This window comes from Corythoichthys intestinalis, chromosome 8 (assembly GCF_030265065.1).
Source record: "Corythoichthys intestinalis isolate RoL2023-P3 chromosome 8, ASM3026506v1, whole genome shotgun sequence".
Lineage (NCBI taxonomy): Eukaryota > Metazoa > Chordata > Actinopteri > Syngnathiformes > Syngnathidae > Corythoichthys > Corythoichthys intestinalis.
The window spans coordinates 28,948,803-28,965,756 of record NC_080402.1 but is presented as its reverse complement, the minus strand read 5'-3'; the positions used below and the strand labels follow the sequence as shown (position 1 = coordinate 28,965,756).

Genomic DNA, 16,954 nt, shown 5'->3' with positions numbered 1-16,954 from the left:
TACATAACAGGTGGTGGCAATAACTAAGTCACACTTGGAGCCAGTTAAAATGGATTAAAGTTGGCTCAACCTGTGTCCTTGTGTGTACCACACTGAGCATGGAGAAAAGAAAGAAAACCAAAAACTGTCTGAGGACTTGAGAAGCAAATTGTGAGGAAGCATGTGCAACCTCAAGGCTAGAAGGCCATCTCCAAAGACCTGAATATTCCTGCATCTACCGTGCACAGTGTCATCAATAAGTGTAAAGCCCATGGCACTGTGGCTAACCTCCCTAGATGTGGACGGAAAAGAAAAATTGACGAGAGATTTCAATGAAAGATTGTACGGATGGTGGATAAAGAACCTCAACTGACATCCAAACAAGTTCAAGCTGTCCTGCAGTTCGAGGGTACAACAGTGTCAACCCGTACTATCCGTCGGTGTCTGAATGAAAAGGGACTCTATGGTAGGATACCCAGGAAGACCCCACTTCTGACCCAGAGACATGAAAAAGCCAGGCTGGAGTTTGCCAAAAACGTTTTGGAAGAATGTTGTCTGGTCAGATTAGACAAAAGGAGAGCTTTTTGGGAAAAGGCATCAACATCGAGTTTATAGGGGGGAAAATGAGGCCTTCAAAGAACACGGTCCCCACAGTCAAACATGGCGGCGTTTCCCTGATGTTTTGGGGTTGCTTACCTCTGGCACCGGACTCCTTGACCGCTTGCGTGACATTATGAAGTCTGAAGACAACCAACAAATTTTGCAGCATATTTTCTCAGTGTGAGAAAGCTGGGTCTCCCTCAGAGGTCATTGGTCTTCCAGCAGGACAATGACCCAAAACACACTTAAAAAAGCACTAGAAAATGCTTTGAGAGAACGCACTGGAGACTTCTAAAGTGGCCAGCAATGAGTCCAGACCCGAATCCCATAGAACACCTGTGGGGAGATCTAAAAATGGCAGTTTGGAGAATGTTCCCTTCATATCTCAGAGACCTGGAGCAGTTGGCCAAAGAAGAACGGTCTAAAATTCCAGCAGAGCATTGTAAGAAACTCACTGATGGATACCGGAAGCGGTTGTTCGCAGTTATTTTGTCTAAAGGTTGTCCTACCAAGTATTAGGCTGAGGGTGCCAATACATTTGTCTGGCCCATTTTTGGAGATTTGTGTGAAATGATAATGATTTTTTTTTTTTCATTCTCGTTTGTGTTTTTTCCTTGCAAGCAAAATAAATAAACATATTATTAGCAATGCATTTGTAATTGCAATCATTTTCTGAGAGAAATCGAGCATTATCTGACAGAATTGCAGAGGTGCCATTACGTTTGGCCAGCACTGTATATTTTTCCTCTCACTTTTAATCTTTTTTTAGTGTCTAGTAAAAGAAGTATGGATAGGTCCAAACTATTACCACTACCACACTACTGAAATGTATAACGTTCAAAATGATAACTAAAACTGCAGTTACACACATACCCATTTGAGTTTTCACCAAAACCTACTAAAGTTTATATACACAGGCTGTACTGGATTATGCGTTAATTTTTTTTTTTAGATACATTGATCACAGTGTTTAGCCAGTGTAGTTTTGACATTTGAGCTTTACCAGTTTGTATGTAAGCAGACTGAGGGGCAGTTTACAAAGCGACTCTGCGACAGAAAGGCGCAATGACTGTGTTGCGGAGTGGCCTTGTGTTCGTATGGTGTCGGCGAAGACGGAAGGAAAAGACGCAAACCTTGGAATCCTGCCTCCGAAGTGGAAGAATTCAATTGCCGGGGGTTGAGGGGGGGCTTTTTCCGCATGCATATCAAAAGCTCCCACGGCGCGGGACTGCGCAGATAACGTCAGCACTCGCACATGTCACATAGGGCGTGCGCAGCGGTGCTACTAAACATTAAAAACAGCAAATATGGTAGAACGTCGGCTTTAATTTACTGTTTTATTATATATATTTAATTTAAATATGTTGAATGTTTCCATTTTTGTGCCTTTTTGAACAAAAGAAAATGCCATTGCTTGGAGTTGGCAGGCATGTTGTCTTCCGGGCTGAGCAGGTCAAAGTATCATTCGCTGTCGCCTTGTAAATCTGCACTGCCCCCTAGTTCCTGGCATGAATACTACATCGTTTTCATGCGGTATTTTGACATACTTCGAATGGAGACGGAATTATATAGATGCAAACATGAAATTTTTCATCGTCTCGAAGAGTCACCATGTAAACCGCCCCTGAGACTAACTCTTAAAGTGGTCTCTGACCACCTGATTTACACAATCCATGTTCATGCTATGAAATTGAATTTCTTAGAACCCACCCTTTTTATATCTATTCTTTCAGCGTTATCAACTGCCAGCATGTGATTTATTAGTTTCACTTCCATAGATCATTATTGTCTGTTCTCCGAAGATGACTGTAAAAACTTGTTTTTCTTGGTTGAGTGCTTTCCATTCTCGTCTGATACACGTCACCGTTCACAAGAACTACTAAGAACTTGAACATGTATCGACTGTGGTTATAACAATTCAACTGGCATGCACGATGCATTAAGGAGGACATCCACTCAATAACCTGCACGCATACACTTGTACTGTGTCATTTAAAGATGACAACATAAGACTGTTCGTAGGTATTTTGTAACTATACATAGAGTATTTTGACACCGTATTAAGTGTACTGAGTATTTGATTTCACTTTTTCTCTTCTCTTTCTTTTCAGGTGTTAGTCAAACGGACTTCCTGTGGTGCAAGTTACTGTGCTTGGAACGCTTTTACGATGTAAGATACCTGAAAGCCTCAATCTCAGAAAAACCACCAAGTGGATCCCACAACACTTTTTGTGCTGAATGCTGTTGTTTGATTGTCTTTGGCTTTTTCCGTGAAGAGAAGGGGTGATTTTTTTTTTTCCTACCCGCTTTCTGGAATTTACTCTTTGCAGATTTTTTTTTCTTGACTTTGATGACTAAAAAGATTCCAGCAAGCCATTTAAATGGGCTGTCAAATAATACCCACGCTTTATTTTATAAGTATCGGACTACATTCTCTTTTCCCTTCAGAGTTACAGAACATGTTTGCAAAGATTCTTTGATAGCAGACAGACCCTAAATTGGATCTGTTCAATTTTGTTCTTTTTTTCCACTGCCTTATTTTACTTAAAAGTTAATGGAATTCAAAAATTGGATTATGTTGAAACTTTTTCAATTCATTTACACGCAACTATGAGGTCGACAGTAACTCCAAAATGAGTCACACAGCTTGACGCAGGTACTGGACTTGACAAAAGAGTCATTGTGCCTGCATATTCAGTATCGGACTCGAAGTCAGCTAAATTATAGGACCCACCCGATTTCTCCCAAATTTGCACAGTCCTGCCATGATAGCGACAAATTTTTGTGCAAGAGACTAAGGTGGAGGATACAAGAAAGGAAATGTCAGAGTGCCTGACAGAATGCAAAGCGCTGGTGACTCCGTCCACGCGCAACGGCCATCGTGTCTTCAGCTACACGCTCGAGAGCCACACGGCCGCCGCCTTCGCCATCATGAACGAGCTGCGTCTGGAGCGCCAGCTCTGCGATGTGACGCTGCGTGTCCGCTACAAGGACCTGGAGGCCGTGGACTTTGTGGCTCACAAGGTGGTGCTGGCATCGTCATCGCCCGTCTTCAGGGCCATGTTCACCAATGGCCTTAAGGAGTGCGGCATGGAGCTGGTGCCCATCGAGGGTATCCACCCAAAGGTGAGACACAGCCCCACCAATTCACTTGATATTTGATTTGACATGAGATGTATTGCATGGTGAGGTTACATTGAAGCCGAGGAGGGCATCACAGTACAGTGTTTGGTTAGAAGGTTTACTACACAGAGGTAAAATTATTTGCAAGGGCTAATCATTATCTGACTCACCATCAGCAAGATTTCCTATTTATATCTTTAACCACTTTAACCTCTTTGCATTTGTGTGACAGCTAACTATATTAAAATGTTGTTTATAACAACACCTACACAATTTGACGGCAACTCAACTCTAGTTATTATCAGTGATACTCTTCTGAAATTAAAAAGCAGATGAACGGTACATGAATATTGTAACTATGGTTACTGGTAAACATTTAATGCTCTGTCTTGTTGGATTTGTCATTATGGTTTAAAGTCCACATTTTGTTTGACTTGTATCATTTGTTGTGTTGGCCTGTGTTTGACATGTTTGCGTAGCTCACAACGTTATTAGAAACATGTTTATCTTTTAATAATGTGCTCTATTTTTGTTCTTCTGATCTTTACAGGTTATGAACCGACTGATAGAGTTTGCCTACACAGCCAGTATCTCTGTTGGTGAGAAGTGTGTGATCCACGTGATGAACGGTGCCGTCATGTACCAGATAGATTGTGTCGTCAAGGCCTGCTGTGACTTCCTGGTCCAGCAACTCGACCCCAGTAACGCCATCGGCATTGCCAGTTTTGCTGAGCAGATCGGCTGTACGGAGCTCCACCAGAAGGCCCGGGAATACATCTACATGAACTTTAGCCAGGTACTCCCATTAGATATTTTTGGGCCTCTTAAAAATTTTAGGCCTTTCAGTTTTAATCAGTTTACCTTCATCTGGAATAAATATTGATATTTCTTAATCATAGATAGTTTCTCATTGAAAAAATGAAACCCATGTAACAGTTCCATATTCTATCTAAAGTTGGTTACATCTTTTTCCCAGGTGGCAACCCAGGAGGAGTTCTTTAACTTGACTCACTGCCAGCTTGTGAACCTCATCAGCCACGATGAGCTCAATGTACACTGCGAGTCCGAAGTCTTCGGAGCGTGTGAGGCCTGGGTACGCTACGACCGAGAGAACCGGCGGCCGTACGTCCAGGCCTTACTTCACTCTGTCCGCTGCCATTCCCTCACCCCCAACTTCCTGCAGGCACAGCTCCAGTCTCATGACTGGGACCCCCAGTGTAAAGACTACCTTGCACAAATCTTCCAGGACCTCACCCTGCACAAACCTACCAAACTCAATTCTTGCCGAACTCCCAAGGTGCCACAGCTCATTTACACGGCCGGGGGCTACTTCCAGCAATCTCTCAGCTACTTGGAGGCATACAATCCCTGCACAGGGTCCTGGCTCAGGCTAGCAGACCTGCAGGTACCTCGTAGTGGCCTAGCAGCTTGTGTCATCAGTGGGCTTTTCTATGCCGTGGGTGGGAGAAACAATGCCCCAGATGGTAACATGGACTCTAATTCATTGGACTGCTACAACCCCATGAACAACTGCTGGTTACCATGCACGCCCATGAGCATGCCCAGAAACCGAATAGGTTTGGGAGTCATTGACCGCATGATATACGCCGTGGGTGGATCACACGGGTGCATTCACCATAACAGTGTAGAAAGGTAAGTGAACGGTGTTCATGTGTCTAAACTTAACATATATTAAGGGCTGCAGCTATCGATTATTTTAGTAGTCGATTAATCGCTAAAGTAGTTCAAATAATCGAGTAATCGGATAAGGAACATGAAAAATTTGTATAAAAATAAATAAATAAATGAGGATCTATATACAACAAAAGAACAATTGGCTAAAGTCCGCTAGCTTAAATGCTATAATATGCTAACGTTTTTTTTTTTGTTTTTTGTTTTTTTACAATGCTCTTAACAAATGGTCCAGACACGTATTCCCACAAAAAAAGGCCAAATATACCTATAAACTAAATTACAAATGCATTAAAAAAAAACATTAGCTCAAACAAAAACTTATGTTGGTCTTAACAGGGCTGGCAGCTGGATTCAGCCACGTGAAATGAAGTAGACTAGAGCAGTGTTTTTCAACCTTTTCTGAGTCACGGCACGTTTTTACATTGAAAACAAATCTTGCGGCACACCACAAACCAAAAATGTTCCAAAATTACATTATATAATATTTAATCATAAAATTCATTCATTCATTTTCCGAGCCGCTTGTCCTCACGAGGTTGGCAGGGTACACCCTGAATTGTTGCCAGCCAATCGCAGGGTACAAGGAGGTGAACAACAACTAATTATAAAATAATATCTTAATATTTATACTTCCTGTGTGATAAAACGAGGAGGATTGGCGGTCATCACCTATTGATAAAATGGAAAGGACACTTTCGTGCATATCGACACTTGACGAGTAATCAAATGATGTACAGTCGACGTGCCGGGGTCCACATTGTCGCGGACAGCAAGGTGGCTGATGGCGAGAAATCTGAGCAGTTCTTGAATGTGACACAAGCAATACCTAGCTCATCTACACAAGACCGCAACCTTCTACCTACAGCGGGGCAAATAAGTATTTAGTCTACCACCAATTGTGCAAGTTCTCCTACTTGAAAAGATTATTAGAGAGGCCTGTAATTGTCAACATGGGTAAACCTCAACCATGAGAGACCGAATGTGGAAAAAAAAAAAAAATCACATTGTTTGATTTTTAAAGAATTTATTTCCAAATTAGAGTGGAAAATAAGTATTTGGTCACCTACAAACAAGCAAGATTTCGGGCTGTCAAAGAGGTCTAACTTCTTTTAACGAGATCTAACGAGGCTTCACTCGTTACCTGTATTAATGGCACCTGTTTTAACTCATTATCGGTATAAAAGACGGCTGTGTTTTACCCATGTTGACAATTACAGGCCTCTCTAATATTCTCAAGTGGGAGAACTTGCACAATTAGTGGTTGACTAAATACTTATTTCCCCCACTGTACTCCTTCCTTCCTACTGCAACTCCGCCCGACGACGTAAAAAAAAAAAAAAGCGATATCGGATAATTTCTCGCGGCACACCTGACGATCTCTCATGGCACACTTGTGTGCCGCAGCACACCGGTTGAAAAACACTGGACTAGAGGGCAGTTTATCCACCCAGATCAATAAAACTAAATGCAAACACTTTCAAAACAAACCATTACAACACAACTTTAACAAAATGAATACCCGAAGCAGCAAAATTTAATTCGAATGTTTTTTTTCTAATCGAATACTCATATACATATATTTCAAAGCTCAGAGAACACCTTATGTATGGCTATATAAACTGTAGAATATAAAACAAAACATAGTTTTGAATCTTTTGATCATATTCCATTGTTTGGGGGGGGGGGGGGGGGGTACTACCCAAAACAGTGAGTTTCCTAGTACACTGCCCGACAGCCATCAAACACTGAATGTACTTCATTGAAACACTAGTCTTAGTCTTTTCTTGCTTTTATGTGACTCGTTTTCTATTTTGTTAAACTATAACACAGAAACATACACATATTCAATAATCAATATCCTAGAAACTGTACAACACACTTACATACGTAACTATTCTCGCTTTAGCTCCTAGCTACAAGCATAGGTCAGCTTAAAACAACAGCAAGACCTAAAGCAACAATAGGTAACTTTTCAACCTTTATACAATATTTTCATAACATTTGTGATAATATGTCGACTAAAAACTAGTTCAATGACACCTCTTTTATATCTTGAGGGGCTCTGTATCCCTTTCACAGGCACTAATTAACTTTGAGGAGGGTGACAGGAACCCTGTCACACTCAAAAACCTACAAATGTGCTGACTGCTTTACGCCATACGTCCCTTTCCTCCTTCATTGTAAAGACGGAAGTCGATGCGAACGCTTTCGCCCGAATTCTGCAAAGATAGCAGGGAAACAAAAGAGACAAAAGGTTTCGTCTGAGGAGGGGAAAAAAAGGGGAGTCTACCAGAATATACAGAATAAACGCATAAACACTGGCCCGGTTTTCATTCGGTGGCATAACAGCATAAAGAAATTATCTAAGGCAACTCATCAGCGCTGACGAGTTTGGGTGTGGTAGCGGTTCGCAACACTGAGCCATACGATTGCTAACCGTCATGTGCTATTGTTTAGCCACCACTGGATTCATTACCTTATAACTATTTATCCTTCACACAGCCGCTGGAAACAGAAATGTTGTTTAATCCATCTGCAGGCGAACGGGAGATTTTTGATTGAAAGATGATTTTACGACACTGTGCGGGTGTGTGCTGGTCCTCATGGGAAATGCAGCGCTGGTTCTCATGGGAAACGCAGTCTAGCCAAAACACTATCGCTGTTGTCCAACCGGTGTCACTAAAATCGACAAAAACTGAAAAGTTACCAAGTGTCACTTTAAAAAGTTTTGTACGTATGACTTTTTTTTCCCACAGATACATATACTGCGCATCAATAGGTTATTATAAATGTAAAATACTTATACGTATATTTTTCCAAGGCAGAAACGTAGTACAAAGCACTCACAAGTGTCAATGCGACCGATAGACACTGTATTGTGCAATTAAATGAACATTTAAACCAAACTGCGTCAAAAAATAGATACTGTGAATTATTTTGACCAACAGGTGGCAGTAACACACTATAAAATGTCAACTGGTTTCCAACACTGGTGACTCTAGCCAGCACAGGCAGTTTAACATTGATTGCTTGCCACCAACCGATTATTTTATAGGCAAAAAAATTGGGGCAAAAAAAATCCTTTTTGCCAAAAGATATCCAGTATTTTAAGAACTAGAATGGCGTATAGGAACACTGAAGTGATTGTTGTGATCTAATCTGTCGCATCATTCGATCTACCTTTTGAATCTAAATGATCACTGTCATCTTGTCTCTCCCAATCAGGCTCTTGATGGTTGATCTATCGCGACAAACCTTTCTTTTAAGTGGGAGCCGCTTTTATCAGCCGTTTACAGTGCATGACAATTTTCTCGTTTTCACTGCCATGTTTTTTTCTCGCTACCACTTTAGCTCCTGTCACGCTGAGTCAGAAACATACTAATTAAATCCTGCGAAGTCATTCAGTGGCCTTAGGTCATTTTGGTACATTTCTAGTTTATCAAGATTGGCAGTTGGCCTGGATTCTACCTTACGTTTAACCTGGTAAAAAAAATAAAACAGTTGACAGGAAATGGCGATCCACGCTTGGTTTCTAATTGAGAAATGTTCATATTAGTGGCATTGAAAGAGGTAATTCATTGGCTCCCATTAGAAATGGGAGAAGCTTGCGTTATAGATTCCATGTCTGTCATCATCAGTGGCACTGGAACATGATCATTTACTGTCAGCCCTTCCAGATTGAATGGATTGGACATCTTTCCGGGTCAATGTTAGCCAATGATTAAATGTTGGCAGATGTAAAGTTTGCTACCACCATCTAGTGCTTAGGCTCTGAAGTGCACTCATCCCAGAAAACACCAAAGCTGTCAAGCAGCTGCTCATATCGTGAAAATATCATAAGCAAAACTACTTGTTTCAATGCAATACTGTATTTATCCATGGCGTTAAAGTTTGTTCATTTCAAGAATTAGCCATGACAATGGTCCATTTTTGTTTCTTGTTTAACTGAATTTCCAAGAAAACATATGTATCTTTTCTTTTTCTAAGACAATATGATTTACAACAATTCAACGGTTGTGTCGTTATTTTATAGTCAAATGCTACCCAAGGTAGCATAATAACTTTTTCCTGAAGTTCTTACCGATTAATAGAGAATGATGAGAGCTAAGCTCATGAGGGTGTGTTGCTTGTACTGTAGGTATGATCCAGAAAGGGACCAGTGGCAACTGGTAGCCCCCATGTTGACACGACGTATCGGAGTTGGCGTGGCTGTTATCAACAGACTTCTGTACGCCGTTGGCGGCTTTGATGGGACTAGTCGGCTAAGCTCATGCGAGTGCTACAACCCAGAGAGGGACGAGTGGAAGACCATGGCCTCAATGAACACCATGCGTTCTGGAGCTGGTTGGTACAAAACACATGGGTATTTAAGACTTGAATTGACCAATATCTATCCATCTAATTCATCCATCTAGGTGTATGCGCTCTGGACAATCACATTTTTGTGATGGGCGGGTATGATGGCACAAACCAACTAAACACAGTGGAGCGCTACAATGTGGAAACAGATACATGGAGCTTTGCTGCCTCTATGAGGCACCGACGCAGTGCTCTGGGAGTCACTGCTTTACAGGGACGCATCTATGTTTTGGGTGAGGAGCACTTCAAATAAAGAACTAGCTGGATTTTGTTGTGAAGCAATCTATCACAAACTTACACTAACACAGTAGTAAAATCATAATTACAGAGACTTTTTGTGGAAACACTAAAACACAGATACTACAGGTACTCTGTAAAATATTGTGTATTATTTTTATGCTGGCACTTTCTTGATAATGTTAAAAATGTTTAAATGATTATACAAATAGGCATGTGCCGGTATGAGATTTTGATGGTATGATAACCTTAAAAATACCGCGGTTTCACGGTATTACGGCATTGCAATTATAGCTCTAAAATGTGTTATTTTGAGATGTATGGGTAAAAAAAAATGCAATTGAACAGGATTCTTTAAATTTTGCACAACATATTTGCAAATTGGAACATTGACATGAATATAATGTTAAAATTAGGGCTGTCAAAAGATTAAAATTTTTAATCGAGTTAATTACAGCTTAAAAATTAATTAATCATAATTAATCGTAATTCAAACCATCTATAAAATATGCCATATTTTTCTGTAAATTATTGTTGGAACGAAAAGATAAGACACAAGACAGATATGTATATTCAACATACAGTACATAAGTACTGTATTTGTTTATTATAACAATAAATCAACAAGATGGCATTAACATTATTAACATTGTCTTAAAGCGATCCATGGGTAGAAAAACTTGTAGTTCTTAAAAGATAAATGTTAGTACAAGTTATAGAAATTTTATATTAAAACCCCTCTTAATGTTTTCGTTTTATTAAAATTTGTAAAATGTTCAATCAAAAAATAAACTAGCTCGCCCGCCATTGTTAGTGTCAATAATTACACCATGCTCACTCCCCAAACCCATAAAATCATTTGGACCCAAGCGCCAGCAGAGGGCGCCAAACAACAAAAAACAAGTAACAAGCGGACATTACACTGCTGTCATTTTAATTTGTTTGAGCGGGGCATGTGCGTTAATTGCGTCAAATATTTTAACGTGATTAATTTTAAAAATTAATTACCGCCTGTTAACGCGATAATTTTGACAGCCCTAGTTAAAATAAATAAAATAACAAAAAAAAATACTGAAATATTTTAAATATCTGCGACCCTTGTGAGGATAGGCGGCATGGAGAATGAATGAATGAATATTTTAAATAAAATTGAAATAGAACTTATAGACTAAACCCACTGCCATAGCTCAAGTTGCTAAACCTTAGAACACAAACAATTACTATCCATAAAAAAGTTAAAACACATATTTACACATACGTAAATCGCAGGCACTTCACTGACTTTAAAGCTCTATCTCAACATTTTCCCAGTCCGAGTTATGATACAGGAATGTGAATATGTTCACCTTTTCTGGGTAAATATACCACTACTACTATTAATATTAATTGTCACCAGAGAGAAAAAAATACTGCTGGCTGTACTATGAAAATGTTATTTTGAACAGATGTTTACAATGGTTGAAGACTTTACAAAAGTACGCTTATGGTGAGGATAGTGAGGAAACAAGTTCAACCTACTGGGAGAAAGTTTGGGTTCATTGTCTTGCTCAAGGACACTTTGACAGTGGGCAGTTGAAGCCAGAAATCAGACCCAGGACGACTAGCACTACCAACTTTTGGCTTTCAATGAATTCAAATGTGTTTTTTCGGAAGGGTGAATTCATTTATATTTTAAAAGGTCACGCTACAGTGCAAGCTCCAAAAACAAGTGAATCAAAAACATTGTTTGTATTGACAGGAGGTTACGACGGCAGCACGTTTCTTGACAGCGTGGAGTGTTATGACCCCGAGAAGGACACTTGGTCGGAGGTAACGCACATGACGTCGGGGCGTAGTGGCGTTGGTGTGGCCGTTACCATGGAGCCCTGTCAGAAGGATTCGCCTCGGTGTCCCTCGTCTCAGCGCGAAACCAAAGGAGCTTCACAATACAATCAGCAACACACCACACTGTAAACTTCAGCACCACCCCTATTTACGTTTGCGTACGTATTGATTTTGGAGCTAACACAAAACAGTATTACAGTTTGAAAGGTCTGAAGTCCTCTGTCAGTGCCAGTATAATCAATGACCTTCTTTGGAACCTATTCTGCCAAACCCAGCAAGATCTAAGCCTGCCTCTGCGCTCACATTTGCGATTTGAGGTCCTCGACAAGAGCCTCAACTCTCGGATTTGACTGAAAAGGGCTGTACACCTGCACTGAGCCATCAGGTGCTCTTTATTTCTAGCTATTGGCAAAGAAATGTAATGAAAGTGTCGTTTGAGGGGGACAATATTCTCATCAAATTTAAATTCAGTTTGTCACTTTGGGGCCAACACCTTGCATGCATTTGTGTGCGTGTCTGTGAGAACTTTAATTGGAGCGCTGTAGTAGTGGAACGGTTCACTAGATTAGCCACGGTTCAGTCTGTATTTGTTTTGATCACAGTTTTTGCCTCGGTTCATTTTTGTTGACGCTTAGGAAAATGAAACACTGGTTTTGTATAATTAGCTAAAAAAATGAAAGAATAGACAGTACAGAATTATTATTGTTGATAGAAAGAAATATACTTTTGTTCCTCCATCCATGCCAACATTTATGTATTACAGTGTAGTAACAGGTAGAAAATAACATCAATTGAATGAAAAAAAAGTTGCAGTAGACCACCTGTTGCCATTCATATGATAAAATAAACCAAGGTTCCCAGCAAGTATAGAAACTTTGTGTTCACGTGAACCAGCCGAGATTGTACACAAAAAACATTTGTGACAGCATTGAGATGAGATCATCAGTTTAGTATTCATTGTTTATTTTTACATTTTCTGTTTTGTGGTTAATAAAATTGTTATTATGTAATAATAACGCTTTTTAGGACACTCAAAGACGCTTTACATTGCATTACTCATTCAATCCACACAAGGTGGGGATAGGATAGTTTTGTAACCAGAGTTGCCCTGATGAATACAGACAGATAGAGCTGTCCAGTTTGCATCATCAGCCCTTCTGACCACCAACTACTCACTCTTTACTTTCACACAGGCAAGCTGAGTGAATTTTGATGTGCACAAGCAGAAGCCGGGATTCGAGCCTCCAATCCTTCGATCGAAGGACAAATTGGCTCAGCAAAGTTTAGTATATACTGATCTAATAATTTCCCTCCTCAATAAAAGTTATCCTTACTAAGCAAAGTCTTAAACTAAATTCACACTGCATATACATTGAGGAGCACAAGTATTTGTACCCCTTGGGATTTTGGGAGTTCACTCACTTGGAAAATACATAGAGGTCTGAAATTTCAATAACAGATGAATTTCCACTCATAGAGACATCTAAAAGAAAAAAAAAACAGAAATGACATTGTATGATTTTTTAAAAATAATTTATTTGCAATTTACTGGGGTTCATAAGTGTTTGTACCCCTAAGAATCAGCAATAATTATGACACTGAAAGAGTTGTCAGTCTACCTTAAGAAAAAGTCCACCTTTACCACATGAGTAACCATCCACCCACCACCCGTTTGAGCTCCTGATTGTCACCTGTGCACCTCACAGTCAGTCATAATCAAACTGCTACCATGGGGAAAACCAAAGAGCTTTCGAAAGACACCATAGAAAAAAATGTTGAGCTCCACAAAGCTGGAAAAGGCTTTGGGACATTTGGAAAGCTGCTTGGTGAGAATAAATCAACAGTTGCAGCAATTGTTAGAAAATGGAAAAGGCTAAACATAACTGATAACCAATGTCGGACTGGGGCTTCATGTATAATCTCTCCTCGTGGGGCATCACTCATGATGAGAAAAGTGAGGGCTCAGCCTAGTACACGGCAGGGGCTGGTCAATTACCTAAAGAGAGCGGTTTCAAAAGCAGTTTCAAAAGCTACTGTCAGTAGAACACTACGGTGCAATGTTTAAAATCATGCATTGCTCAGAAGGTTCCTCTGTTGAGCCAGTACATGTGAAGGCCAGTCTACAGTTTGCCAGGGAACATTTGAAGGATGCAGAGGGGTCATGAGAGAAAGTCATGTGGTCAGATGAGACTGAAGTAGAACTTTTTGGTCCAAACTTTACTCATTGTGTGCGGAGGAAAAAGAAGGATGAGTACAATCCCAAGAACACCATCCTCACTGTGAAGTATGGGGGTGGAAACCTCATGCTTTTTATGGATGCTTGTTGGCAAAGGGAACAAGACTGAACTGTATAAAGCAGAGGATGAATGGTGAAATGTACCGTCAGAATTTGAGCCACAACCATCTTCCCTCATTCAGAGACTTGAAGATGAGTCGTGCCTGGATCTTCCAACATGACAATGATCCGAAGAACACAGCCAAGCTGACCAAGGAGTGGCTGCATAAAAAGTGAAAATGCATCTATGATTGAAATTTCAGACCTCTACCTATTTTGTAAGTGGGTGATCTTGCAAAGTCACAAGGGGTGCAAATACTTCTGCTTCTCAATGTATGTATATAAACATATACAGGGTGTCCCCCCAAAAAATATACACTCTTTAGCAGCAGTTGATAACCAAATTGTCTATGGATTTTTTTTGTAGATTAAACCCATTGAATCATTGATGGCAGCAGCCAGAATAAACTTTGAAGAGAGAAAATTCATTCTTAAATGCTACTGGGAGCATGAAAATGCAGTTCAAGTGTGAACATGTCAAGGGTGTATGCATTTTCTGGGACACCCTGTAACTAAATGCCACAATTCACAAAGCAGTCCCTGGTCAATTTTGAATGCTCCTTTTGATATACTTAATGGTTGTTTTGTTTTGGTAGTGTTGTTAAACATTTCAGTGTTTTATCAAATTAAGAAGTATTTAGATGACTTAGAAGAAATTTTGTGACTTTTAATTAGCAGTAGGAATACAGTGGCATGAAAAAATCTGTTACCCTCAGAATGCCCAAATTTATTTTTGCAACTTACTTGATTAGAGGTTCCCTGGGAATATCCTTCTATAAAAATGTTAGGATTGTATGGCAGGCTTCTTTCTAGAATCCCCCCTCATTCACACACAAAAGATTTATACCATTACACATTGTGTGTGCAGTAAATCTTTGTAAATCCTACTGGTGACATTTTGGCACAAGATGAGCTCCATCATGTTGAGCAGGTAAAACATGGTCTTCCGTTTTAGTGCCAACACATAGAACACCACTTGAACAGGAAATGTAATACTGATGCTTTTTAAACATCCCACTGAATGTGTGATTTGTTTTTACCTAAAACACCTGTTTCTCAATGGACAGTTGATATCTTTTTTTTTCTACCAGACCTCAAAAACAAAAGTGACCATGTTTGTCCAGTGCTCTAAGTGCTCTAAATATTGAGCACAAAAGACAAATTATATGTTTGTAACAGCCTTTTAAGCTAAATGTTTCTAAGTGATGTTTTGTACACAGATATTCGAATCATTCTTGTACAGAATGGAAGAGCTCTATTTATTCATTCACTTTTTATGTTCAACTGACAACACATTTGTATTGAAACAGGCTGGTGGTGTGTTTTTGTTAACGCAACGAGCATGTGTTGTCGCTGGATAGAAATTCCTGTTCAAAGGGGGTGGTTTTGTAAATAATTGAATTCACAATGTAAGGGATTTCATTGTTTATCTTTACCGGGGATGAAATTAAGAGTATTTAAAATCTGCTTTGTACATTTTCCAACAGAAACCTGTATGATAATTGTACAGTAAAATATGTTTGTTGTATTGTTTGGTGTTTTTCTGTTACTTATAATGAAATTATGTACTTTGTTAAACGTACAAGTGTATTGTATTGGAGCTTCTTGGCTTACAACTATATTTGTCACGTTTCAAAGTTACAAATTGTACACAGTAAATTAGTTTATGCAATCGTTTAAAATTATACTACTGTATCACCAATCTTATTTATTCTATTATTTTATATTTATAGCCGAAAAGTATTTTTCATCATTACTGTAGAAATGTACTACTTCTATTGATGATCAGTTGTACATTTTGCGTACAGATGTACACAGCCATGTCAAAATGTTATTAAACTTAATTTAGCCTATACCAGAAATATAAGTCACGATACAGTTTAAATCAGTTGGTTTCAGAAATGGCTCATATGAAAGCTAAGACTCTCCCAAATTATGTTGAATGTACAAAAATATATTTGTTTCACTGAAAAAAAGATTTATCATTTAATGAAGACATAAAGGTCAAATTTTGGCAAGACAAAAGTTTTGTCACCTACGGAAAGTAGTGTGAAAATTGAACAAAAAATGTGCTTCAAATACAAAAATATGTTACATAACATAAGCGAATTAAGTAGTGGTGCTGTGAGATTCAAATGTAAGATTTTTTATGACTTCCATAGGCTTGAAGTACTGCATAGAATATATTGATGAAGTAATCAGGAACATCAAAGAAAGCAGTCTTGCATGCCTCCCAGAGTTCATCAACAACTTTGAGTTTCGTCTTCCATGCTTCCTCTTTCATCCTACCCCAGATATGCTCAATGATGTTCATGTCTGGTGACTGGGCTGGCGAGTCCTGGAGGATCTTGATCTTCTTTGCCTTGAGGAACTTTGAGGTAGAGATTGAAGTATGCGATGGAGCACCATCCTGCTGCAGAATTTGTCCCTTTTTATGGTTAGGAATGGAAGAGGCAGCTAAGATTTGTTGATATTTCAGACTATTTATGTTGCATTCCACCCTGCAGATCTCTCGCACACCCCCATACTGGATGTAACCCCAAACCATGATTTTGGTAATGATGTAACTACCAAACCACTGTTTTCTGAGTGAATCTCGGATCCATGCGGGCTCCAGTAGGTCTCCTGCAATATTTGCGGCGACTGTGGTGTAATTCAATGGAAGATTCATCTGAAAAATCCACCTTTTGCCACTTTTCCAGCGTCAATCCTTTTGACAGGCTGTGTGCCTTGGCAAATGCCACACAGTTTTGTAATTGTCTGCACCCTGAGAGAGAAATAGTTATCAATAAATTGCATGAA

At 39.5% G+C, this 16,954-nt stretch overlaps 1 protein-coding gene across 1 annotated transcript in view; it reads left to right on the top strand.

Annotated features, from left to right (window-relative positions):
- keap1b (kelch-like ECH-associated protein 1b) overlaps positions 1-15,767 on the top strand; it is a 36,566-nt gene extending 20,799 nt beyond the window's left edge. The window contains exons 2-7 of the mRNA XM_057843351.1: positions 2,691-3,705; positions 4,253-4,498; positions 4,679-5,355; positions 9,536-9,741; positions 9,813-9,989; positions 11,732-15,767. Of these exons, the coding sequence (XP_057699334.1) occupies positions 3,400-3,705; positions 4,253-4,498; positions 4,679-5,355; positions 9,536-9,741; positions 9,813-9,989; positions 11,732-11,946 (1,827 nt within the window). The 5' untranslated portion in view covers positions 2,691-3,399 and the 3' untranslated portion in view covers positions 11,947-15,767. The remainder of the gene's footprint in view (positions 1-2,690; positions 3,706-4,252; positions 4,499-4,678; positions 5,356-9,535; positions 9,742-9,812; positions 9,990-11,731) is intronic.
- The last annotated feature ends 1,187 nt before the right edge of the window (positions 15,768-16,954 follow it).